At 41.3% G+C, this 24,927-nt stretch overlaps 1 protein-coding gene across 13 annotated transcripts in view; it reads left to right on the top strand.

Annotated features, from left to right (window-relative positions):
• The window catches only part of FHIT (fragile histidine triad diadenosine triphosphatase), a 1,103,840-nt gene that overhangs the window by 844,377 nt on the left and 234,536 nt on the right, over nt 1-24,927 (top strand). For all 13 annotated transcript variants that reach the window (XM_043519701.1, XM_043519703.1, XM_043519704.1 and 10 more), the window contains 2 exons: nt 15,128-15,276; nt 16,222-16,251. In XM_043519701.1, coding sequence (XP_043375636.1) covers nt 15,128-15,276; nt 16,222-16,251 — 179 coding nt within the window. The remainder of the gene's footprint in view (nt 1-15,127; nt 15,277-16,221; nt 16,252-24,927) is intronic.

Raw genomic sequence — 24,927 nt, 5'->3', positions numbered from 1 at the left:
AAAAAAACCCCTGTTCTTGTCCATGTTTTGGAGGTGTTGCATTTTTCAGAGTCATTGAGAATTATTTTAAGCAGCTTCAATGGGGTTAGAAGATTGGTTATAGTAAATAATAGATTGAACAACAGCTGTAAAAAGCAGCCATGTAGGTTTAAAGCTTTGCTCTTATCATCACAGTGCACACAGATCTGTCAGATTTATATTGATTTCCTTTTGTTCCACTGCAACTGCCAATTCTCACTTTTACTGCTTAAATCTGGCCTTCTGTATTCATGTACACATGTACAAAGCTGCCTTATCAAGATGGACAATGTTCAGATAATTTGATTTATCTTAATGATTTTTTTTATAAACATCAAGAAGTGGCAGAGTAGATTAGGAACAGAAACACACATTGTGTGTGGCTGAAAAATCTGAAGCAATTTTTCAGTTTCTATTACGAGTCATTTCTGTTGGCACGCCATGATGTCATTTTTATAGTTCTCAGATATATTTTTCCCAAATTAATAAGCTTTAAAAATTGTTTTCTAAATAACCTAACTTCAGTTTTTCTTCCATACATTGAAAATCCAGGCATACAAGCCATCCCTCCACCCCAAAAAATATTCCTCTAGTACTATATATTCCTGCCTAGATCATCACTCTTTTTTCCAGCATCCTCTGCAAATCTGCTTCTGTCCTTATTGAATGAAATCCACCCCAGTGCAGAGGGCCAGCAAGAGTGGGGACCTATATAGGGGTGGAGAAAGTATAAATGACAAGCAGTTGTTTTCTGAAGGAATTGTTTTGTTAGTTCTGCATTCTCCCACTTACTTTGAGATCTGGGATTCTTCTTTATTAGGATAAAGGTTGTAGGAGAAGTCGTGTTTACAAGCCATGACAAACGGTCTGCCCCCAGCCACAATGCTCCAGCTGAATCCCAAGGATAAGATGTTGGATGCCTCTAACACTTGAAAGCTCACTAGATTCCATGTGCTCTAAACCACATGATCCAAGATCATGCAGGATAGCATTTGAAGAAAAGAATAGTTTCTTATTCCTGCTATGTGTTCATTCTCATCAGATGTCATATGTGTGGTCCGAAAGATTTTTATTTTCATACTGACTCATAAAATAAACTGATTCACTACATCATCATGAAACTAGTAGTTCTTTCTCCAGCCAGCCATGCTAATAGACTTCATTCTCTCCCCAGGTAGGGTCAAACCGACCAGTAGAAAGTTGAAAGTCTCACACCCACTGGGGCTCATCCCTGCATATCTCTTGTATATTTCCTCCCATTAGAAAGATATTGTAGCAATGCAATACCCGCAGCTAGTATCATAACAGGTTGTGCAATCTGCATGTGCGGAATGAAGTATTAATCCTGCTATTCATACAACAATAAGGAGCTATAAGACGTAAAATGAACCAGGCCTTAATCTCAAAGACAAGAGATGTCTTGCTGAGAGTCATTTTGTAAATGGGTGATATACATTCATCCGTAAGGGATAATCAGAGACAGGAGTGCAGATTAACAAACAGTCTCTTGTAAAATGTTAACAAAGCCTCATGAAATACATGAAGAAATATCAGAGTATTCGGTCTGGTTTTTCTGCTCCATCAAAATGAAGCTTTTGGAAGCAAACTATTAAGGCAATATTAATAGAGATGGTATCAATCAAACACAGGTGATTTAAAATAGCTACAGGTATTGTAAAAAGGGAAGTAATGTTTCAGTTTCGTTTGTAAAAGACCAAAAAGATGTGAGATCTCTTGTTCTTCTTAAACATCAAGTAATTTGTAGAACTAAATTGTTAGTGCATTGCTCCCTCATTAGAGGTACATGTGTCTTACGGTCTGGATGTCACTACCTATAAAATATTTCATTTTTGTCTGTATAAAGTTTTGGTTGAAGCTCAGATTGAAAAACCAGAACAAATGCCAACATGCAGAGTGTGCTGTGTACCACAAATAAATAGGTTTAAACAGTAAAAAGCCCATTCCAAGTCTAAAGTTTTTCAGATCATGGGATTTTCACCCCTTAGAATATTTCTCTGATAAAATTTTCTCATTAAAATGATATATCAGCACAGATTTTTAGAGCAGCACACACAGAAATGCCTACACTTTTGCATGCTTAATGGACAGTTTAGATGTCAACCCTGGTCATTTGTGTACGAATTTGCATTGGGTACATCAGCAAACTGAGGGTCTGATCCAAAACCCATGCCCCATTGCCTTCACTAGAGTTTGCAGTAGGCCCCAGATGTGCAATTCTAATAATTTGGGCGTCAAATAAAGTGAATTAAAACTGACTGGCTCTGACTTTCAGCCCAAAATTTAATGCATATTTGTAGAGTGAAAACTTCCACCTGTAATGTAAACATGTAAATGTATGAATTATCTATCAACAGTTACAGCTCTGTGGTAGCTGAGATTAGATTTTTCCCCTACAGAACAAACAGGAAATAACCATGTTGTATATTTAGGCAAATGATCTGTTTTTAATAGTGATCACTGTACTCTGCATACATGTTCCCAAATATCCATGCACATGTTGGGGATTTACACTCACACATGGCAAAATAGAATCAAATTGATATGTATCACTTGTTATATTTGGCATTACAGCAGTGTCTACATTCGTCAAGTAATATTATAAATATTATAAATAAATAGTGTCCCATTGTGCCAGGTCTGGTCAATACACATGCTGAGAGACAGCCCTTGCCACAAATGGCTTAAAAGCTAAATAGACCATCGGTGGGAGAAAGGAAGGATTGCCAACCCTATTCCACAGACTGGCTATGAGGCACTGATGAGTTAAGTGACTTGTCCAGGATCCGAAGGGAGGTTGTGGGATAGCTATCCTTGTTTAAGTGTGAGTGTACAGTTGCAGAGTCCAAAGGTTACCTTTGATGTTAGAAGATGGGGTTCTGTCCCGTCTTGGGCAGAGCAGACAGTAGCTGGCTCACACAGCAGGCTGTCGTGCTGTCTTACATAGGGTTTTAAATAAAAATGATGTAACTGTTAAATGCCAGCATTCCACATCTTAAAAGAGAAAAATAATGCAGGGAGTCTGTCTGGGAGAGCTGGGAACTGCACCCAGATCTCCTGAGTTCCAGTCTAGGGCTTTAACCACTCTATGCATGGCTTTGATGGTTTGGAATCGATTGATCAATAAGTGATATTCAAAAGCCTTTAAAAACAAAGTTATGTGAGTAAGGGAAGTCTTCTGGCAAATGTTCACTTTGAAACACTTCTCGATGACATTAGTTTGTAAATACTGGGTCTGTTTCACCACTGCTCTACTCCTATGGCATAGAACTGGAGATCAGTAGAGTAATAAAAGGGTGTGCGTTTATAGTTTCTGGAAAGTTTAGCGATTCCCATTTTATTTAATAAATCAATACAAGTACATACAATATAGATGCACATGTGTTAAAGAGAAGAAATAGCCTTTGAGAAACCTCTACTGGATTTATATAGAGGACCTTACAGTTGTAAGTTATAATCAAGTTTAACAAGCTGTCTTATTCCTTAGAACAAAGAAGTTAGTTGATTAAATTGCATGTATTCTTCTTTAATGGCATGGACTGACTCAGAACAATTTGAAGGAAATATGTAGCTGCACACATCAGAGCTTAAAAATACAAAATTCCTTATTCAGTGGCAATTTACAATGAATAAAGAAATCATGAAATTATTGATTCCGGTGCTTAGAAAATGGAAATATGAAAGTTCAAATGTGTTCTACAGTAGAACGATCACTACAAAAATGTAAATGGTGTCTTGTTACATTTCTGAGAGGTGCAACGCACTTTTCTCCTTTTATGTGAAATTGCCTTATCTAGTAAATTTAAAATAAATCCACATTCTTTTGCAAAGGGATGCATGAACAATTTTGCAGGATTTAAAAATATGCCAGAAGAATGTGCTTAGACATTCTGAAGAATGATTTTGGCTTATTTGATCCAAAAGGATCCCAATGTTCTTTACAGTCCCTCACTATCTGGGAAATAGTCATTTCACCCATCATTGAACAACTCCGGGGTGAAGCACATCAGCTTTTCAACAGCAGATAGCAATTCTATGCAATGGATTATGACAGGAAGTGAGGAATACTTTATCTAATTTTAAACTCTAGGGGAAATTCAAGGTAAATAGATTTGCCCAGATAAGAATTTGACCAAAAGATTGTTTTAAATTGTCCTACTCTTATGTAAAGTTGTGGGTTTTTTTAATAATGGCAACATCTCATAATGGATTCATTTTGTCATTTGCCTTTTTATATATACATACTTCAATCATAGAAGATTCGGGTTAGAAGAGACCTCAGGAGGTCATCTAGTCCAACCCCGTGCTCAAAGCAGGACCAACCCCAACTAAATCATCCCAGCCAGAGCTTTGTCAAGCTGGGCCTTAAAAACCTTTGAGGATGGAGATTCCACCACCTCCCTAGGTAACCCATTCCAGTGCTTCACCACCCTCCTAGTGAAAAAGTTTTTCCTAATATCCAACCTAGACCTCCCGCACTTCAACTTGAGACCATTGCTTCTCATTCTGTCATCTGTTACCATTGAGAACATCTGAGCTCCATCCTCTTTGGAACCCATCTTCAGGTAGTTGAAGGCTGCTATCAAATCCCCCCTCCCTCTTCTTTTCTTCAGAATAAATAAGACCAGTTCAGCCTCTCCTCCTAAGTCATGTGCCCCAGCCCCCTAATCATTTTCGTTGCCCTCAGCTAGACTCTCTCCAATTTGTCCACATCCTTTCTGTAGTGGGGGGGCCCAAAACTGGATCCAATACCCCATGTGTGGCCTCACCAGTGCCAAATAGAGGGGAATAATCACTTCCTTTGATCTGCTGGCAATGCTCCTACTAATGCAGCCCAATATGCCATTAGCCTTCTTGGCAATAAGGGCACACTGCTAACTCATATCCAGCTTCTCATTCGCTGTAATCCCCAGGTCCTTTTCTGCAAAACTATTGCTTAGCTAGTCAGTCCCCAGCCTCTAGTTGTGCATTGGATTTCTTCCATTCTAAGTGCAGGACTCATCAGATTTCTTTTAGCCCAATCCTCCAATTTGTCAAGGTCACTCTGGACCCTATCCCTCCCCTCCACCATATCTACCTCTCCCCCTGAGCTTAGTGACATCCGCGAACTTGCTGAGTGTGCAATGCATCCCATCATCCAGATCATTAATTAAGATGTTGAACAAAACCGACCCCAGGACAGACCCGTGGGGCACTCCGCTTGATACCTTGTCCTAATTACAATCTTGTCCTAATTACATTCTCATGTTCATTTAGCTCTGATTCACAATTTCCATCATTATTCTTTGTAGTTATCACAGAATTAGTTTTGGAATGATGGAAAGTTTCAGTGGAGATGCTCCAGTCTGCGAGTGTGCCTTTGAATTATTTATCATTTAAACAGGCAAAAATGGGGTTAAAATGTATTTTAGCTTGTAAAGAAGTCTCAGTAACTTAAGAGGGTGAGTGGAAGGGGAAAAAGTCCCTAATAGAATGTTATAGTTTATATTATTATATTAATTTCTGTTGTAGTAGCACCTCCGTGTCCCAGCTGAGTTCTGGGCTTCATTGAACAAACCCATAATAAAGCTGGATAGAAAACCATTTTCCCATACTGTGAAAAAATTGCGAGTTTCAGAATTTGTTCCGTCACTAAGCAGGCCAAAAAGTCAAAATCGCAAAAAAGTGTTGTGAACCCACAAACCAAGAAAAATTTCGATCAATCAGTATTTTGTTTCAATCATTTCAAAATGTTTTGATCGTGACTTTGACTTTTTTACCCTATATTTACTAAAATGTAAAAAAATAAAAGCTGTTTTGACTCAAAAAACCCAAAGCTTTTCATTAAAAACTGTCCAGCCCTACCCGGCTATTTCAAACTTTTTCCAAAAAAGCATCAAGTCGTGGAGGTTCACGGAAAACTGAACCTGTTTTGATTTGGTGCTGACAAATTATCATTTTTTCAGTGAAAAAAACAGTTCACAAAAAATGCCAATCAGCTCTAATACGAGACGTCCCTGCTGCAAAGAGTTAATACGTTAAGTAGACAAGACTGGTAAAATGTGGGAGGAGAGTGGAAGAACAAAAGATGAACTGTCTGCCTAAAACCAAGAGCTAGTCAGTGGCGAGCGAAGACTAGAATACAGGTCTCCTCTGTCACAGTCCAGTGCACCATCCATTACGTCCGCTCTACTTGTGCTTTGTGTTATAAAAACACAACTGGCCCGAGCCACTTTGGGCCTTTATTTTGCACAATGCAGCTGTATGACAAGTAATACATGTTACTCCATTGTATGTAGAAAATATGGGTTAGTGCAGCAATTTATGTGTGAGACAAGCTAGCTAGCTGGGACCCAACCAACTGATCTGTGAAGTAAGGAGGTGTGTGAGGGAGAAATGGAAAAAACTCTAACCGGAGAAAATGGCAAGTAGCTTAATATAAGCAGCAGTTTTGCTAGAGGTAACTGAAGGGAAATTTTCATTTATGCATGGTTCATTGACCCATGATAACAAAGCAGTGCTGCAGAAGAAGGATAATTATCTATTAAGTATCAAATGTCCTAAAGGCAATGGCTTTCCTTCTTTCCTTTGAAAAGTGAACTCAGATTAAACAAATGTCCTTTTTCCGGTTTTACTGTTGACATGAATTTCCTTTTTATGAGTAAAATTAATTAGTTTTCTATTCCTTTATTCCTGCTATGGAAATCAGGTCTGCATAGCAAGTTTCCAACTTCCCCTTGGGCTCTAAGTTCAACAATAGCATCCTTTAGGAAGGTGCTTTGTACAGAATGCTTGGACGACTAGGAGATAAATTATTGGAGCTTTATTACGCCCTATAGCTGCATTAGCTCAAGTTAGTGATAGGGCATCTTAGAACCAAAAGCCTCAAAACCAGACCATTTTATAATGTTCTCTGTTTTCTAATTCAGCTAGCTAAACACACATCACTACATATTTCTTCTGTTTCAAATATTTTAATATGAGGAATTATAGTAAAAAAATTAGTGAATGTCTCTGCTATTCTGTTTTCATAACGGTTTCAGAAGTGCTTAGCATCCACAGTTGGCACGAGATTTCTCTTGTTCCTTTGAGAAACAATAGAGCTTCTAGGCGTGGAGCTCTTTTGAAAAAAGTTAGTCCAAATTAGGCAGATACCCATTCCAATATTGTGTCTGTCACCATTCTGATTCTGAAAAGTGATCAAACAGACCTGCCAGGAAAACTTACATTTTCTCAAAGCAGAATTGCAAATTATTCTCTTTGATAAGCTTGCGAATGAATTGTGTCCTTGTTTATGTAGTAAACAATCCTTTGCACTTATCTGAAATGAGAAGTCGCTAATATCGCCTGGGGTTTTTGAAACTCAGCCTTACATAAAACTCAGCCTTTGCGTGAACCTCTTAACTTCAGCGTATCTGCAGGTTACAGCTGGAGTAATATACAGTACGTTTATACAGCGATTATCTGTGTAATCCACCGATCAGGGGGTTAAATAAGGGAAGAAACAATGGGGAAGATACACATTTCTTGTTTTGTTTGGAGACTCTGGGATTCTACAGACTTCCCAGGGCTGCGTGAAGGGACTCTGCTAGATGGGCCAGAATCATCCAGAAATTGGGCGTTGGTGGGCACTAGGTGTGCTCATTAGCCATTTGAAGCTACTATTAGGCCATTTTCCATTGTGGGCAAGCAGCCTGGTGGGACACATCCAGTGTCACTTTCCAAGAGTGAACTAATGGGAAGCTCAAGGGAAGGGAGAGGACTTTATAATAGGAGGAGTGGGGAGCCAGACTGGAGGACTAGCTATGGAGCAGCACAAGGGCCAGAAGGGTTAGTTGTAAGGACTGTGTTCCTGGGATTTGCTGGTTTGTTGGACCTAGACTACAGGCTCTCTCACCCCGCTGGAGAAGAATAGGAGCAGCATTGCTGCAGGCTATGCAAATGTCAGACAGAAAGGGGGAATAACTACTATCTTGATGTCAGTATATTCCTTTTCCAAAACCTATTACATTTGCAGGACTAAAATAACAGTAAATAGTACTTCTGTATTACAGTGTCATGTAGCTTAATTTTCTCAAAACCATTCTTAGCGCTCTTGTTTTATTGCTGAACAAATAATTTGCTTACTTACCGTACCGTATGTTCATCAATGTTTACATGGAGTTAAAGTTGCTATTTAAGGGGCTCATTCTGCAATCATACTAGTGTAAATCAGGAGCAACTCCACTGAAATCCACAGCATGACACCGATGTGGAACTAGTGAGTGTCAAGCCTTAACCGATTGTACTCGCACTAAGAAATGCCTATGCCGTATAGTAAGTGTTTGCAGGATCCCAATTAGGAATTGTTATAGTACTGTTATAGAGCCTCTGATAGTGTGGCTGATGTGATTAGGCTCTATGATGGTGTCCGCTGAATACTTTTGTGGACACAGTTGGCAACAGGCTTTGTTGCAAGGATAGGTTCCTAGGTTAGTGGTTCTGTTGTGTGCTGTGTGGTTGCTTGTGAGTATTTGCTTCAGGTTTGGGGGCTGTCTGTAAGCAAGGACTGGCCTGTTTCCCAAGATCTGTGAGAGTGATGGTCGTCCTTCAGGATAGGTTGTAGATCCTTGATGATGCGTTGGAGAGGTTTTAGTTGGGGGCTGAAGATGATGGCTAGTGGCGTTCTGTTATTTTCTTTGTTGGGCCTGTCCTGTAGTAGGTGACTTCTGGGTACTCTTCTGGCTGTGTCAGTTTGTTTTCTTCACTTCATCAGGTGTGTATTGTAGTTGTAAGAAAGCTTGATAGAGATCTTGTAGGTGTTTGTCCTCTGTCTGAGGGGTTGGAGCAAATGCAGTTGTATCGTAGAGCTTGGCTGTAGACAATGGATCGTGTGGGTGTGTCTGGATGAAAGCTGGAGGGCATGTAGGTAGGAATAGTGGTCAGTAGGTTTCCGGTGTAGGGTGGGTGTTTATGTGGCCATCGCTTATTAGCACCGTAGTGTCCAGGAAGTGGATCTCTTGTGTGGACTGGTCCAGGCTGAGGTTGATGGTGGGATGGAAATTGTTGACATCATGGTGGAATTCCTCAAGAGCTTCCTTTCCATGGGTCAGATGATGAAGGATGTCATCAATGTAGGCGCAAGTAGAGTAGGGGCATTAGGGGACGAGAGCTGAGGAACGTTGTTCTAAGTCCAGCCATAAAAATGTTAGCATACTGTGGGGCAATGCGGGTACACATCGCAGCCACCACTGATTTGAAGGTATACATTGTCCCCAAATGTGAAATAGTTATGGGTGAGGACGAAGTCACAAAGTTCAGCCACCAGGTTTGCCGTGGACGTATCGGGGATACCGTTCCTGACGGCTTGTAGTCCAATCTTTGTGTGGAGTGTTGGTGTAGAGGGCTTCTATATCCTAGTGGCCAGGATGGTGTTTTCAGGAAGATCACCGATGGATTGTAGTTTCCTCAGGAATCAGTGGTGTCTCGAAGAAGCATAGGGCCGGAGGAGGAGTCTACATAGCCAGACAATCTGCTGTCAGGGTGCCAATGCCTGAGCTAATGGGGCGTCCAGGATTTCCAGGTTTATGGATCTTGGGGTAGCAGATAGCATACCCCAGGTTGGGGTCCAGAGGTGTGTCTGTGCGGATTTGTTCTTGTGCTTTTTTCAGGGAGTTTCTTGAGTAAAATGGTGTGAGTTTCTTTTGGTAAGCCTCAGTGGGATCGAGGGTAATGGCTTATAGAAAGTGGTGTTGGAGAGCTGCCTAGCAGCCTCTTGTTCATATTCCGACCTATTCATGATGATGACAATAACTCCTTGTCAGCCTTTTTGATTATGATGTCAGAGTTGTTTCTGAGGCTGTGGATGGCATTGTGTTCTGCATGGCTGAGGTTATCGGGCAAGCGATGCTGCTTTCCACAATTTTAGCCGTGCACAACGGCAGAAGGAATCTATGTAGAAGTCCAGTCTGTTGTTTTGACCTTCAGGAGGAAGGAAGAATCCTTCTTTTCTAGTTTGGTAGGAAGCTCTCTGTGGGTTAGTATGTTGTACTCTTTAGATTGTATGTAGTGGTAGGATAGATGGGGCAGCTGTGTTTAAGCAAGACCTTTGTGCATTGTTCAATACACTTTCATGTTACTGATGGTACATTCCACTGACTAATGAAGTGCTCTGAGTGGAGGTAGAATAAGCAAAATGTGTTTCCAGCATTCTGGACCTCAGGCTTAAAAGGAAACAGCTCTAATTAACTAACTATACTTACACAAATACATATGTTAATAATAGATGAGCATTTCTAGTGCTTTGCAATGGAAAATGTTGCTGAAGTAATGACCATGGTATTATTGATATAGTTCCAGATTTTTAAATTGAATGCCTAAAATTAGGGGCTTTACACCCAACAGTCTCAAAGCAGGTTTTAGGTGCCTGTTTGAAAGGCCATTGTGCTTGAGCACTCACCCTCTGAAAATCAGACCCTTTAAGCTGTTCAGGTTGGATCCCTAATCACTTAACCTCTATCCATTTTTAGGCACCTAAGAAATGTAGCTGATTTTCAGAAGCGTACTGCCAACTGTGACCCAGGGACCAGTTAGTGCAACTAGCAGACGGCATTAGGGTGTGCATAGGACATACAGGGATCCCCTGGATCAGCTATTGCAGTATTTCTCTAGGAATTGAAATTGGGGGGTTCTGATTACGGGGGGGTGGTGGTGGTCAGGGCCAATGAGGGGTGAGACACGTGAGGTGAAGGTGAGCTGTATGGCACCATAGTAAAACCTGAAAAGTGTTTCATGACTATTTATTAGATTTAGCTCATGTTTTAAAATCATCACACCAAATTAAAGTTGGCTACTCAAGCCTTCTATGACGCACTACATCTACATCCCTTCTTGGTTTCTTGTTATATTTTGCACAACTCTGTTAATGAACTTCTTGAATGCAATGCGTTCATCTTAGGTGGCTTCTTGTGTTTCCAGTACTTCCACTCCTCAACTGATATGCTCATTAGTTCATTCTCATGATCAGGCAGAAGGTGACTTCTTTTCTGAACACAAAATTCTATTCAATGATGAAAAAGAACGCTCAACTGTAGTGTTGTGACTGGGAGTAGGCAAGAGATGAATTCCTACTTCTTTCATCCCAGGAACATAGCACAAAAATCAGTTTGAGCCACTAGTGATGATAAAAAAAGAAGCTGAAGTCAAATCTTTATTCATTCATCGTATGATATTCCACTCTGTGTTCAAATTGTCCATTCTGTCCTTAGCACATGGCAGCCCCATTGCTGGTAGTGCCTCACTCCACTCAACTGTTGGTGTTTTATAGGACAGGGATCTGTAAAAGCTACGTAGAGGTAGTGTAGAATCTAGAAGTCGCTTTCGTATATTTTTAAGAATCAAGTCTGTGTACTTTTTCAGTTGTCTTAACAACACTTCTTGTCCTCTTCACTTAAGGATTCTATAATAAATGTCTTCATTAGTCAACTTCTGGACTGAAGTCTTTGCTTCTTCCGGTACTTTTTCAATGGATAGCTCTCTGATCTCAAATGTAGCTTCTATTGCTGGACAAAGATCTACCACTGTTGTAGCAGATGCCTGGATGGCACTGTTTAATGACCCTAGTAGTTTCAACAGTTGATTTACAAGAGAGAGAATGGCAACAGTATTCTCTGAATGTCAGTAGCAAAAGTAATCCACCTGCCTCACTACTTAGATCCATCCCATCTTCATAGATACTTTCCAAAGCCAGTAATAATGGCTGGAGTAATTTTAAGGCAACAGCCAAGGATCACTCATGAGAAAGCCAGAGGGTTTTCCTAGGTTGGACTAATTTGAAATTCAGTCCCAGTGTATCTTCTATATTTTCCAAGATATTCAATCTTTTGGATTCTTGCTGAAAAAAGAATATAATGAGGACATTAAATTTATAGCTTTTTAAAATGTCTTTTGAAGAGTCTGCAGCTCATACTAGCGCTAGTTGGAGTAGATGGCCTCTGCAGTGTGTATAGGAGAGATGAGGGTTGAACTTTTCTCGAGCAAAGTTTGTGCTCCACCATGTCTTCCAGAGAAGTTTGCAGCTCCATCAAATGCACAAGCTGCCATCTGTTTGGGGTCCAACTGACAAGCATTTAACTCTTCCAAGATGTGGGTTGTCACAGATTTAGCGATGTGTCTTCTATTACTTGAACATCTAGAAATGCATCTACTGGCCTACAACTGACCTCAAGATAACGTACACAATGACTTAATACTTGATGCCCATTTGCACTCGTTCATCATCAGCCGTGTATGCAAATTTTTTTGAATGTAGTGGAGAGCTCTTCACTTTTTCAACTGTTGAATCTTTCACTGTTGCACCACATGCTTCTAGCCAGTCAGCTGAGTTTCTTGCAGAAAGATAGTGAGCATTTGCTAGTCTTGTTCGGAACCACTTTTCAACTTCAGGATAAACAAGTGACAATGCACTTAACATTGGCCTCCAGTTTGTAGTGTGTGGTATCTCTTGCTTAAATAGAAAGTATGCTGCCACAGCCATGTTTGTTCGCATGAACTGTGTTGTGTCTCCAGTATTTTTAACAACCCTATTAACACTCACCGGTGTTGTCTTTGGTCAGTGGAGACTCAGAGGTACTTTCGCATGAGTTCACCTCCCAGGTAGGGGGCAAGAAGGCACCTTGCTCGTTCCTCTAGCTGCTCACTGTTCACTCTGGCCACTTTTGTTCGTTGTGCCGCCGTTCACTCCATCGCTCTGTTGCCAATGGCCCTGCACTGTCACCTTCTGCTGCCACCTGCCACTGTGACCTCTGTGAATTGGTCTCTTGAGGTTCCGCCAGCTCTCAGTGATTTCAGCTGAGCTCTCAGTGGGGGAACCTCACTGCTAGTGCAGACTGGGCCGTCTCTTCCACAGAAACACTGTCCCACAGCAGGTCTAAGCACTTAGACCTGGTTATCAGTGATTTCAGCTGTAGTGGTCACCTAACAAACCAAAAGACTATCTATGATGGGGTGGGCAAACTTTTTTGGCCTGAGGGCCACATATAGGTATGGAAATTGTATGGTGGGCCATGAATGCTTACAAAATTGGGGGTTGGGGTGCAGGAGGGAGTGAGGGCTCTGTCTGGGGGTATGGGCTCTGGGGTGGGGTAAGAAATTAGGAGTTGTGGGAGGCGGGGTCTGGGCTGGGGTAAGGGGTTGTGGTGCAGGTGAGAGGTAAGGGCTCTAGGATGCAGGAGGGTGGGACTGAGAGATTTGGAGGGCGGGAGGGAGAATCAGGGCTGGGGCAGGAGGTTGGGGCGCGGGAGGGGTGCAGGCTCCTGGTGGCACTTACCTCAAGCAGCTCCCGGAAGCAGCAGCATGTCCCCCCTCTAGCTCCTACGCAGAGGCATAGCAGGGGGCTCTGCACACTGCCCCGTCTGCACCACCCCTGCACCTCCGATTGGCCCTGTTTTCTGGTCAATGGGAGCTGTGGAAGCAGCGCTTGTGGCGGGGGGCAGTGTGCAGAGCCCCCTGGCTGTCCCTACAAGTAGGAGGCGGAGGGGGACATACCGCTGCTTCTGGGAGCTGTTACAGAGCAAGCCCCGACCCCACTCCCTGGCAGGAGCTCGAGGGCCGGATTTAAAACATTTGAAGGGCTGGATGCAGCCCCCAAGCCTTAGTTTGCCCACCCGATCTATGGAGACTAATCAGCTCTGTCTTTAAACAGTGGCGATAGGCAGGTCAAATAGTACGTGTCTCAGGCAGACCATCAAGCAAAACACCTGTCCCCACCCTCTCTCTTGATGCCTTCAATCAGCACAGGCTAAGTACAGTTCTACTGCCCTTTACTCCTACAGTAAGAATAGCAACATTTCATTACTCCCCCCCTCGCCCCCCTGCATTCAAGTGATTTGTTTCCCAATCCCAGCCAAAATCTATCACTTGGGCAACACAGCTCTGTTTGCTGGATACCTAGGTAGATTAGGTGTGAATGTAAATACAATCTGGTCCTGAAGCCTTTTCCCCCAGCCCCCAGCTCATCACTAGCTGTTGTTTAGACTTTGCTTAGGTATTATAATTTGAAATTATTAGGTTGGCCAACATCACCGAAATGAATGCACTGACATTGTCATAAAAAACAACAGCTGTATAAGGAAGCTAGTTTCTGTTCATACTTTTCAAATCTATTATACTTTTTTCAGATACATGTATTTTATCATACGCTTTATATGCGTTTAAAGTGTGTGTTAATGTTTCAATTCCAATTGAAATTTCCAAACAATCACTAAATTGGCAACACTGCATGTAATTAGTTCACAAAGCTGTGTGTGTGTGTGTGTGTGTGTGTGTGTGTGGAGGGGGGTGTACGGAAATCCCTGGATATTTGCCTGATGGTTCACCAAAGGATGGCATGTGAGGTCTCTACCGAGAGCCTGTAGCTCACTGATCATCGTAATCACTGCAGGCCCAGCTTAGTGAGTTCTGGGCACAGCAACAGTCTCTGTCCCTCTGTCCGGTGAAGCCCCCAACAGCCTCTGAGGCTCCCTGCTTGGTCAAAGTCCCAGTAGGTTCACAGCAGCAGCTTCTTGCTTCCTACAAGGATTTGAGCAGCATCTCCTCATAAGTACAGAGTTCCAGCAAACAATCTCAGCTCCTCTCCAAAAACAGAGCCCACAGCATGCTCTCCTTGCATTCCCTTGAAGAGGAAGTCTCTTGTATCTCTCTTTCTTCCCCAAGGCATCATGGGAGTTGTAGTCAGGGTCTTCCCAACTGGAACACACCATTCAGTTCAGAGGCCCCTCTTGTAAACGGTGCCTACAATAGTGATAGGCTCAGGACACTTTCCTAAAGACATTGCAATATCTATTTTAGGGCCTAACCTTAGACACCTAAGTGTGAAAATGTTGGCCCAGATGTCATATGTATGAGGAAATGGGGAAGGTTTCTGAAGAAGCCACAATACTATTGCTGTGTTTTCACCATAAAACCCTTTCCTTTCCATTATTTTAGTGGTGATCCTCAAATCAAGGTGAGTTTAAAAGTAAAGGGGAAATTCCCTTCAAGATGATGACCTATTGTTATCGCAGGGGGGAAATGAACAAATTGTTGTTCTGGAATACCTGGATTTGCACTTCTGCCTTAACGACTTCCACTTCAGATGTCCTTGTTTGCCCGCTCCGGCCGGTGGAGCGTTTCCGTGATCTGCGGCCTGAAGAAGTGGTTGATTTATTTCAAACGACACAAATGGTTGGAAATGTGGTGGAGAAGAAACATTTCTGTGGCACTTCACTCACCATTTCGATTCAGGTTTGTAAACTAACTGGCTCCAAAGGCTTTGTTCCTGTTAGTGTTTTATCGAGCTGTTTACCCTGTTCCATAACCCACTGACAAGAGGACATTTAAACCATAGGAGCAGTAAATACTCAAAAAATATAAGGAAGTAAAGTTTTGCTTTACTCAGCATAGCGTAACCTGTGGCGTTCACAGCTGAAGGAGGTTAACAATCAAGTACAGTGTCTGGATTCAAAGAAGAGTCTGGATAATTAATGGCAGCTAAAATGGTGCCTTTCCCTGCGAACACCACCAGGTGTAGTGCTTACTACCATGAGAAGATCCACTAGTTTCTAGTAAGTACTACTCCTAGTTGAAAGTGTTTGCAGAGCACCGCTCTCAGTGAGGGTATTCACAACCCATGATTCAAGGAGTAAACTCATTGCCCGCAGGCCAGAATTTCTCCCCACAGACAACTTTGCCCAGAGTGGCTAGGTTCGTTATATAGGTTGATTACCTGAAGTATTCTTTGAGGTGGCATACTGAACTAGATTAACCCAGTGGTCTTATACAAAATAACAAATCCTTTTGTTTAAACCAAATCTGGAGGTTAACCCCTTTTTTGACATAACAAGAATTTAAATAAACAGGCTGTGATTTAAAGCAGCACTTACCGTTCTTTATTTTACATCCATGAATAACAGAAACATTATTGCTAGCAATTAAAAACTTGGATCTGAGATCATAAAAATAACAATTGTGCAGTATTTATTTCCTTTTCACGTATTATTCTCCCTTAATCATGACCTGAAATGTAAAAGCATCTGGTCCCACATGCTTTGTGCTGAATAGGACCCAGTAGAATACTATAAATTAACACACAATGAAATTGGATTTAAATTATTATTGGGTAATATTTCTGAATCCCCAGGAGATCCTTGTTAGCGCCACTTATCTGATTCTTCTATTTTTTGCTTACAGGATGGTCCTGAAGCTGGGCAAACTGTGAAGGTGAGTGCTTATGCTTATTATGCAGGATACAAATTAACAAGAGACAATTATGAGAACTAATAAAAGATCAAAACTAGTCATCTGCAGAACATTGCTGTATCGTTTTGTTATCCTTGAGGTTAGAGAAATTCTGGGTCTGTTATGCCTGTCAATACTTGGATTGAGTTTGCATGGAACTGTGTTTACATTTTTCTTCTTTACTAGGCAAAAGTTTTCAGCTGTGAAAATACCATCTCTGTCCTTCTTACAGAGAGAGGCTCTCAGATCATGATTGGCTATACCTAGTTTATTTCACATGCATAGAAAGCTATAGGGGGAAAGGAATTTTTGTTTTTGTTTAGACAGTGAAAATATTGCCTTTTCCTCATAATTTCTTTGCCTTTCTATTTATTACTGAATGAATTGAGGCTGATGAAAGGAACAGTTAAACTGAACTACATTAGAAAAGCATACTTTTTTATCCATGCTTTCTCTCTCCACGTTCTCATCACATTCTTGTTAGCAAAGTTCAAATCTAAAGGAGCCAATGAAGCTTAAAAATAGTTTTTTAAGCCATGCTAGCGCAAAAAAAAAAATCTATTATATTCTCCATTCGAGTAATAAAATAGATAAAATCCAAGATGGTTCTCTGGCCATGTTTCACTCCCCCATCATGCAAATGCAAACACAGATGTAGTTAGATTATATGCCTGAGCATTAAATAAGGGCTATTTTTTATACTTGGAATCAAAGCATCAAAATATGGTTATGGTTTAGCATTCTGTAAAATCAGATTATATGTCTTGAAGAAGCTGTTTAGGTTGATTAAGATAACTCCGACAACCAAATGATGGCAAACAGAAACAATTCACTTAATTCCAATTTGGCTTGTTGACCTTACCATTGATATTGCTTTTATTGCTTGCTGTGAATATCTAACCGAGAGCAGGGGGATAGAATAAGAAAATCTCCAGACTGCTGGGAAGCTCACGGGATGCATAACATTGAGACACAACTTACTGCAGTGCTGCAACAAAACAGATTCTGTAGCTCCAGTGCTAGGCTGCTGGATTGCACTGGGAATGGGATGTTGATGGGTGAAAATGATTATTTTCAACCTAGTTTTCTTTAAAAAAAAAAAAAAAAAGTGAAGGCTTTGACATTAAAACCCAACATGATTTTGGAAGCAAGATGCAATCTTTCTTTCTGTAACCAAGAACATATTATCTTTTCCATGAGAGGCTCCCAAGAAACTGCTATTTTAAAAGTGAAAAAACATTAGCGCTAATGATCCAAATTTGAAGTGAAAATGTGATTGAGGACAGTGACTAATATATGTTTAGGCTTTAAAGATGCAAGAAAAAGGCAGGTAATATTCCTCATTTTCTGTTTTTACAAAACGTACTGTGCGTGTGTCCAGCCAATGAATTGTGAAAATATGTAGGTACATGGAATGCCCCCGTCCCACCCATCTAACAAGTGTAATGAGAAGGTAATGACCCACTGCTCAGCCCCTGGACTCAAAGAGTGTGTGTTTTCAGAAACAGGAAGTTAGCAGGTTGCATTTTTCCACTTTTCTGCATCATTGGACAAAGCTATAGTTTATTGCCATCGTTTTGATGATATCTCTCACCTGAAAATGCAACCAATGATTGTGTTCAGAGACTTAGGAACTTTCAGAACTGACCTCAGATTACTTGATCTGAATCTTGTTTAAGGAAAATAGTGAAGTGGGGATGGGTAATTTAATAGCTGTGTTCCTCCCAGGTGACTGGGGATCATGAAGTCTGAAGCCACTTACTTGATACATGAATAATTTACACATCTTACATCAAATATGTAGTGTTGGTTATTTATATATAAGAGATGCACAGTTATATATTCCCATACAGAAAATGTTATTAACTCACCTCCAGGGTGTCAAATTCATTCTGTGGAAGGGACTGCATTTCATTGTTAATTAGGGACAGTGGACCAGAGCATATATTTAGCATTATCCTCCCTCAACAGCACATCTGCCGCTAGGTCAGTAAGGCTATGTCTGTGCTGCAGAGTCAACTTGGGTCTGAGCAGCCAGATTAGCCTTCCCCAGTGTGAGCAGCCATGCTTCAAACAAAGCCCTACATCACCGAGTGTGTCCCCCTAGTGCTGCCATCTGGGGCCAATCCCCTGGCTCTTAGTGCAGCAATAAGCTACACCATCCTCTGATTCTTTCCTAGTGAATTGTGGGAGAACTTGTCTGTCCTTCTGGGCACATGGGGGAATTGTGGGAAAGCATTGGAGGACTAGCTGCACTCACTTGGTTTGCCCTGCATCCCCACTGCAAAGTGTGTGGGGGAGAGAAGTTGTAATCCCATGTGAAAGCATCACCCTGTAACCCTGGGCAAGCCAGCTAACCTGGGTTGAAAACACCACCAGGAGAACACCCGGGTAACAGCTAGGGCTAACTCTGCAGGGAAGGCATACCCTAAGAGGCTTGCAAAAGATCTAGTGGGCTGGAGCTCCAGAATAATTCCTCACAACAGCACTAACACTAAAAAAAACCACAGCCACCCAGCAGTCCTACATTAACATTTCCACCCGGTGCAGTACCAGCCTGCTATCATCATGATGCTCATCCCCACCAACACACTAAGGCTTCAAACCTGCAAACACTCAAACTACTCACAGACCTAAAATTAAGTATCTGCACAAGTGTTTGCCAGATCAGGGCCTATAGCCTACCTACTTTTAACAACATTGTCACCCTCAATGAACACTTGAGAAGACTGCAAGTCGCAGATCAATCAAATTAAACAGTAGCCTATATTGTAGAGTTTGCTTCAGTGCATGAGTGAGTCAGTCTGAAAAATTAGCAATTTGTTTGCTACTGAAGTCTGCAAAAGAAGGTAAGAAACAGCAAGAATCTTTTTATAGGGGGCTGTTTTAAAATGCTTACAACTCATAAACTAATGAGCCGAGTTATGTAAATTCTTTCTTGTGCTCCAGGAGGATGTGCTGTAATTTTGGAGAAGCTAGGCTGTCTTTTTCGTGCATAAGAAAGAAGTCGAATCCTATTTTAAATATAAATCACAGCTTATCCTTCACTATGGAACCATCTCTAATTATAAATGTTCTGTGTGTGTGTGTGTACATTACACTGTATTATATAACAGATATATTGATTGTCAATGAGATGATTCTTTTGGTTTTAGTATATCTATTGATGTCAGCTGTGATTCTGTGGTGTTTACATGAGGTGTTTAGGTTTTACCCAGAAATCCTACATAGTTTTTTGCAGTGCCAATCCAGAGCCTAGTTCTAGGTAGCCAATGCCATGATATCAAATGACCAGCTGGATTGTCCTTTATGCTGTCCTGCTTACACTGTTTCTGGATTTCTCTTTTCTACTGGGACACTTGAATAGTGGCTTGTTGCAGAGTAGAACCAAAATCTTCAAATAGTCCACCTAGAGGTTTTGTAGCAGCTAATGCGGGTGATTAGAGCCATATCTGTTGTGTTCCATTCAATTTAATGCTGCCTTTTGTGATCATGAGTGTCTGGCATCTAAGCTCAAATGACCAGAGTCGAGACTCAGACAGGGCGAGTACCCCCACTCCTAGAGCATGCAGTTGCAAGTTCTAGGCAGCTTCATGGTGCTTCTTCTAAATGTGTGTGTATGTGTGTGTGTGTGTGTGAGAGAGAGAGAGAGATCTTCCCACACAGCAGTGAGTCCGTCCCAGACCCCATGAATGATCTTCACTTGCTCAGGGGTCTCCTGCTCCCTCCCCACCGTGGCTGTCAGGCAACAGGACTCAACACATCTGCCTGGCCAGGAAATCCTGCAGAGTCCTAAAGCGCAGAGTAAAAGGGAGCAGTGTGTTGTTTTAGGACCTCTGACACAGATTCTTTGCAGGGCATGGGGATTGTTCACATTCCCCTGGACTCCTCTTCTACCCCCAACCTGGGCTCCAGGACGGGCCTGGAAATGGAGGGGCAATTCTACAGGGATGGCTGACACCTCCCTCCTCCACTTCTAAGTGAGCTTGTGGGAAATCTGCAGGTGGGAGATACAATTTACTTTCAGGTCTGGGGAAATGATTTGATTTTGCATCCAGGAGGTGGGTTCTGCTCATTCCCCACTCATATGTGAAAGAAGCAGATGCTGTCATTCACAATTATGCACGTACATTTGTATCCTTTCTGTTTTATTCTGGTGAGGTTTTTCTACTGTGCTTATCATTGTGGTGTCCAGTTGCCTTCCAGTAGTGCCTTAATGGACATGACTCACATGCAGTTCTTTCCTTTTCAGAGTAGCAGCCGTGTTAGTCTGTATTCGCAAAAAGAAAAGGAATACTTGTGGCACCTTAGAGACTAACAAATTTATTAGAGCATAAGGTTTCGTGAGCTAAAGCACTTCAATGCATCCGATGAAGTGAGCTGTAGCTCACGAAAGCTTATGCTCTAATAAATTTGTTAGTCTCTAAGATGCCACAAGTACTCCTTTTCTTTTAGTTCTTTCCTTGTTTCTCTCTTCCTCTCCACAGGGGGAAAATTGCTTGTAGATTCTCCTGTAAAGAATTGTTACTTCTTCAGTCTGTGCTCAGTTTTCTCTAGTGCAGGCCAGGTCCTTGCATTGCTTCTTGCATTTGGAATGGAGGTGGTGAGCTTTGTGGTGGTTCAGTCTGTGTGCACCTGGACCATCCAAATCTGGGTGCAGGAAAATCAGCTCAGTGGCTTAACGCAGGGCTTTTAAATGTATCTCAAGTGAGCAGCATTTGAAAATCTACCCTTGTGTAATTTACAGCCTTCTTTGTAAGACCAAGTAAATAAATGTGTATCCTGCCTTTGTGGTCATAGAGCTTATTAGGGAATATACCCTAAGCCTGGCCTTTTATGTGGGATTGCAACCATCCTGAGAAACGCCATGCATTCTGTACTCTCGAAAGGCTACACAAATCAAGCTGGCAGGGGCATGTTGCAGCTAATTTATCTATAGAGACAAGATAATATTGCACAGCAAGGGTCTGTTGCACAAACACCTATTAACACACATCTCATTCTGCAACTGTGTCAAAATCTCAGTCTTCTCTGCACCTCCTACAATATTCAGGACTGCCAGCTCGCCAGTTTCAGGTTCACATAAAGAAATAAGAAAGCCAGGCTGATGTTGGCAGTGTGAGTATGTATGCAGAAATTTATTTTGTGTGTCACATATTCCACTAATTATTTTACACTGAGAAGATTGCTTTTCCATTATTTTTTGATGTGCATGTTTTTCTTTCACAGATGCTTTTTTAATGCTGCACTAAATCAATCCACCTGGTTTGCATTCTTTAGGAATCTTAATTTGAAGTGAAAAGTGCAGCGTTTATTTAAGCCTACTCCAAACATTCTCATCCTATCTGCCTAGTGCGCTGGACTTGGGGTTTCACTATTCAAATTAATTACATCACATCACAAACTGATTGCATCAGAAGGATTAAAATGATTAACCACAACACTTTGCTATGGCAACAGAGTTTCTCTGCAGATTTGCAGATGTAAATCCTTGTTTAATAACACATTGAAAACAATATTTTGCTCTCTTAATAGAGAGGAACACAAGGATGACTCAGAAGAAAAGTGCAAAAAGCAAAACATTGTACTTGTTTATAAAAAAAATTTAAAATTCCAAGTGAAAAAACAAGTAAGAAAAGCAAACAGTTTTTGAAACGTAGAAATGCACTATGAAACCTGAGAGCAAATGGTCTGTTTGCCTTTGCCTCTCTTGAAAGCTTGTAAGATGAGCAAAAATGGTTTGACAAAGTACAGTAGCCTCACTTACTGCTTTTGGAAACACACTGATGGTGCTTTGATGTAGAATATGTCATACTGCAGCTATATAATTGGTACTGCAAATCCAGTAGCCTCAGGACAGCAGTGGCTACTTTCAGCTCATAACTTTTCTTCCATTTTTAAACAACATTTGGGTTTTGTGTTTTTCTTGAGAAATCTGTTTAAAGATAGGAATATTCTGCATCGTAAGCGGCAGTGTCTCTAGGTATTGGCTGCTCCAGTTGGACATTTCATACCTTGTCGTCCCTCATTTTTGAAGCCCTCCACTGGCTCCTTATTTTCCACTACATTAAATTCAAGCTTCTTTTCCTTGCCTTCAAGGCACTTCACAATTCTGCCCCTCCATAATAATTCACTGCCTTTTTCTCCTTCAGATCCCTTATCAAGACCTGTCTCTGGGATGCCAACAGGAAAGCAGCCAAGCGATGATGGCTATTTGGTTAAAATAGCAGAGAGATCTGAGGCTTTTTAAACTTATTTTTTAAATGAATTATTTTGAACCATCAAGTTTTGCAATTGATAACCTCTGTATAATAGAAATGGGGGAAAGAAGGAACTGGAGGGTACTTCAGTTGGTCATCTAGTCCTGTCCCCTGCACTAAGGCAGGACTAAGTAGAGACCATCCCTGACTGGTGTTCATCTGTGTTATGCTACCTCTTAACATGTCATCCAAACAGCTTTTAAACCTTTTCTCACCGCTTTGCAGCGAATGCCGTGTCTGTGTTAAACAACCTTCTGTCCCAGGGCGGAGTAAAGTTCTTTCTGAGACACACTCAATGCCTTGTGTATGAAAGTGTTGTCATTTAATCCAACGCCTGGACGTGACACTAAGCTGTACTCTGTATGGGGTGTAAATCATTTGTTAAACAAGTGCTGCAAAAGTAGAACCCAGTTTTAATAGGTTTTTCTGAATAGCTTTTTCCTAGCATTATGTTTCACTTTATAGCAAAATACCACAGGCCAAAATTCCCACCTTTTATGATTTTGCTGTTATTGTGTGACCACATTCTTCCCTAATTGGTGGGGCCCTCGTCCTTCTAAGGAACTACCCATACAAAGGGAGCACAGGTAAGAAAGGATGCACAGAGGCTCATGGACATAACCTGCCTCTCTCTCACTTATGCATGTGTGTTAGTGAGAGACAGAAATGTGCTTTCTGCAAGCACAGACTTGGCCACTTTTAGAAATTTTTGCATCTTTTAGCCCAAAGCCATTTGCAGTTGACTGAGCTGTGAAACTTTGGTGTCTCAGCTATCTGGCTGGATCCCACTCCATCCTGTGTCTCTTGTTGCATCAGAGGATCATAGTGCTTTGCTCTTCTTATTTGGAATATTAATGATTCAATTTAAGCCAGACAAAGGGCACCCATTTACCAGAGTGATGGCTGCCTTATAAATTCGTGTAATAAATAAGAGTAAATCTCGCCCCATATTTTTCAATGCAAGTTACGTCAACTGCAGAGGATGAAAGGCTGTCCATAAAAACCCCATAAAAACACAGCACTGCTTGAGTAAATTTGATGCTAAAAAATGTAAGGCAGACAGGTTTTCTCACTTGAAAAATTAGACATTTAGGCCATCTTCTGATCTTTTGAAATGACAAATACATCTGGGATTTGACCTTTAATGGTGCTCAGTCCCAGTGGTGCATATTTTAGTCTATGTTCTGCATCACCACGTTAGCTCACAGAGGAGAAGTGTGTAGAAAACAAGTCCCTGTGTGCATATGATTTACAAACAGAAAACCAAGGTTAAATTTCTCAGATAAAACATTCATGCAAAAGGGCTCACCTGGCTCTTGATGGGACAAGAGGAAGAGGGTGGAAAATGTTACCTTATCATGTGTAACAGAACTGCCTTTGAAAAGAGGGGGTGAAATGGAACAAAATCTGGTTCTTAATTCACCATAAGAGGCTCTGGCATTCCCTTGAGCCTCAGTGTTGTACTCCTCAGTGAGGCCCAAATTGGGGTTTATGTCAGCAGAGCAGAAATCACTGCACACACTTCAGTGGAGTTATGCTGGATTTATAGTCGTGAATCTCACAGTAGACTCAGCCCCTGATTTAGTGCACTGGCCTTTTTCCACTTGGAGACCTGAGGACAGATTCTAACTTATGTCACGCGCAACAACCAATTTGGTGGTTTTATCCTCCTCCCAGTTTGTGCATCTCAGAAATGACACCAATGAGTTTGATACAGTTCAGCATGATTGGCAGACTCTCTTCAGAAAGAGATCTGCTACTTAAATAGAAAGAGATGTTACAGGTCAGGATTAAGGTGTATTACATATGTTGTACTGTGTCTGCATTAAGCTGGTGCTGTTCATGGTTCTTCTTTCATTACATAAGCACTCAATACCCACATAGATTTTGAAGGAAAAATATTCCAGTTCAGATTCTCAGAATCCCCCACGCAAATCATTTCCTAGATAAAGGCATTCCTGACTTTTGTTGTGTCTTGCTATTTCAAATGTCCAGAACTAATGCTGCAATAAGGAATGAATCAATGGAGACCAACTGAATGATTTAACAATTTACATGATCCATTTAATTAGTATTTGACAGACGAGTTCAGCACAGAGTTGTAGGTTTCAAGCTGTAACATCTCTGTCCAATTTTGGGATAAAATATGTGTTTTCAGAAAAGGAAGTTTAACTATAATAACTGGCTGGGTGAGCAAAATTAATCCTAAATCTTACCTGTTCCCATTTCTTTTCCATGATCCCTACTCTTCCTTCTATGGGACTTCATCCTACACGGTTCTGAGATGCTCAGTTCCTTGCAGAAGTTTTCAACATCTGGCCGTAGATCAGAAGGACTCATGCTCATTTTTTATCAACAGAATGTTTCTAGCAGATGATAACTAATGAAAGCTGATTGA

Source organism: Dermochelys coriacea, chromosome 7, assembly GCF_009764565.3.
Source record: "Dermochelys coriacea isolate rDerCor1 chromosome 7, rDerCor1.pri.v4, whole genome shotgun sequence".
In the NCBI taxonomy this organism is placed as follows: domain Eukaryota; kingdom Metazoa; phylum Chordata; order Testudines; family Dermochelyidae; genus Dermochelys; species Dermochelys coriacea.
Note: the sequence above shows the minus strand (reverse complement) of the source record. Positions and strands in the feature narration are given on the sequence as shown.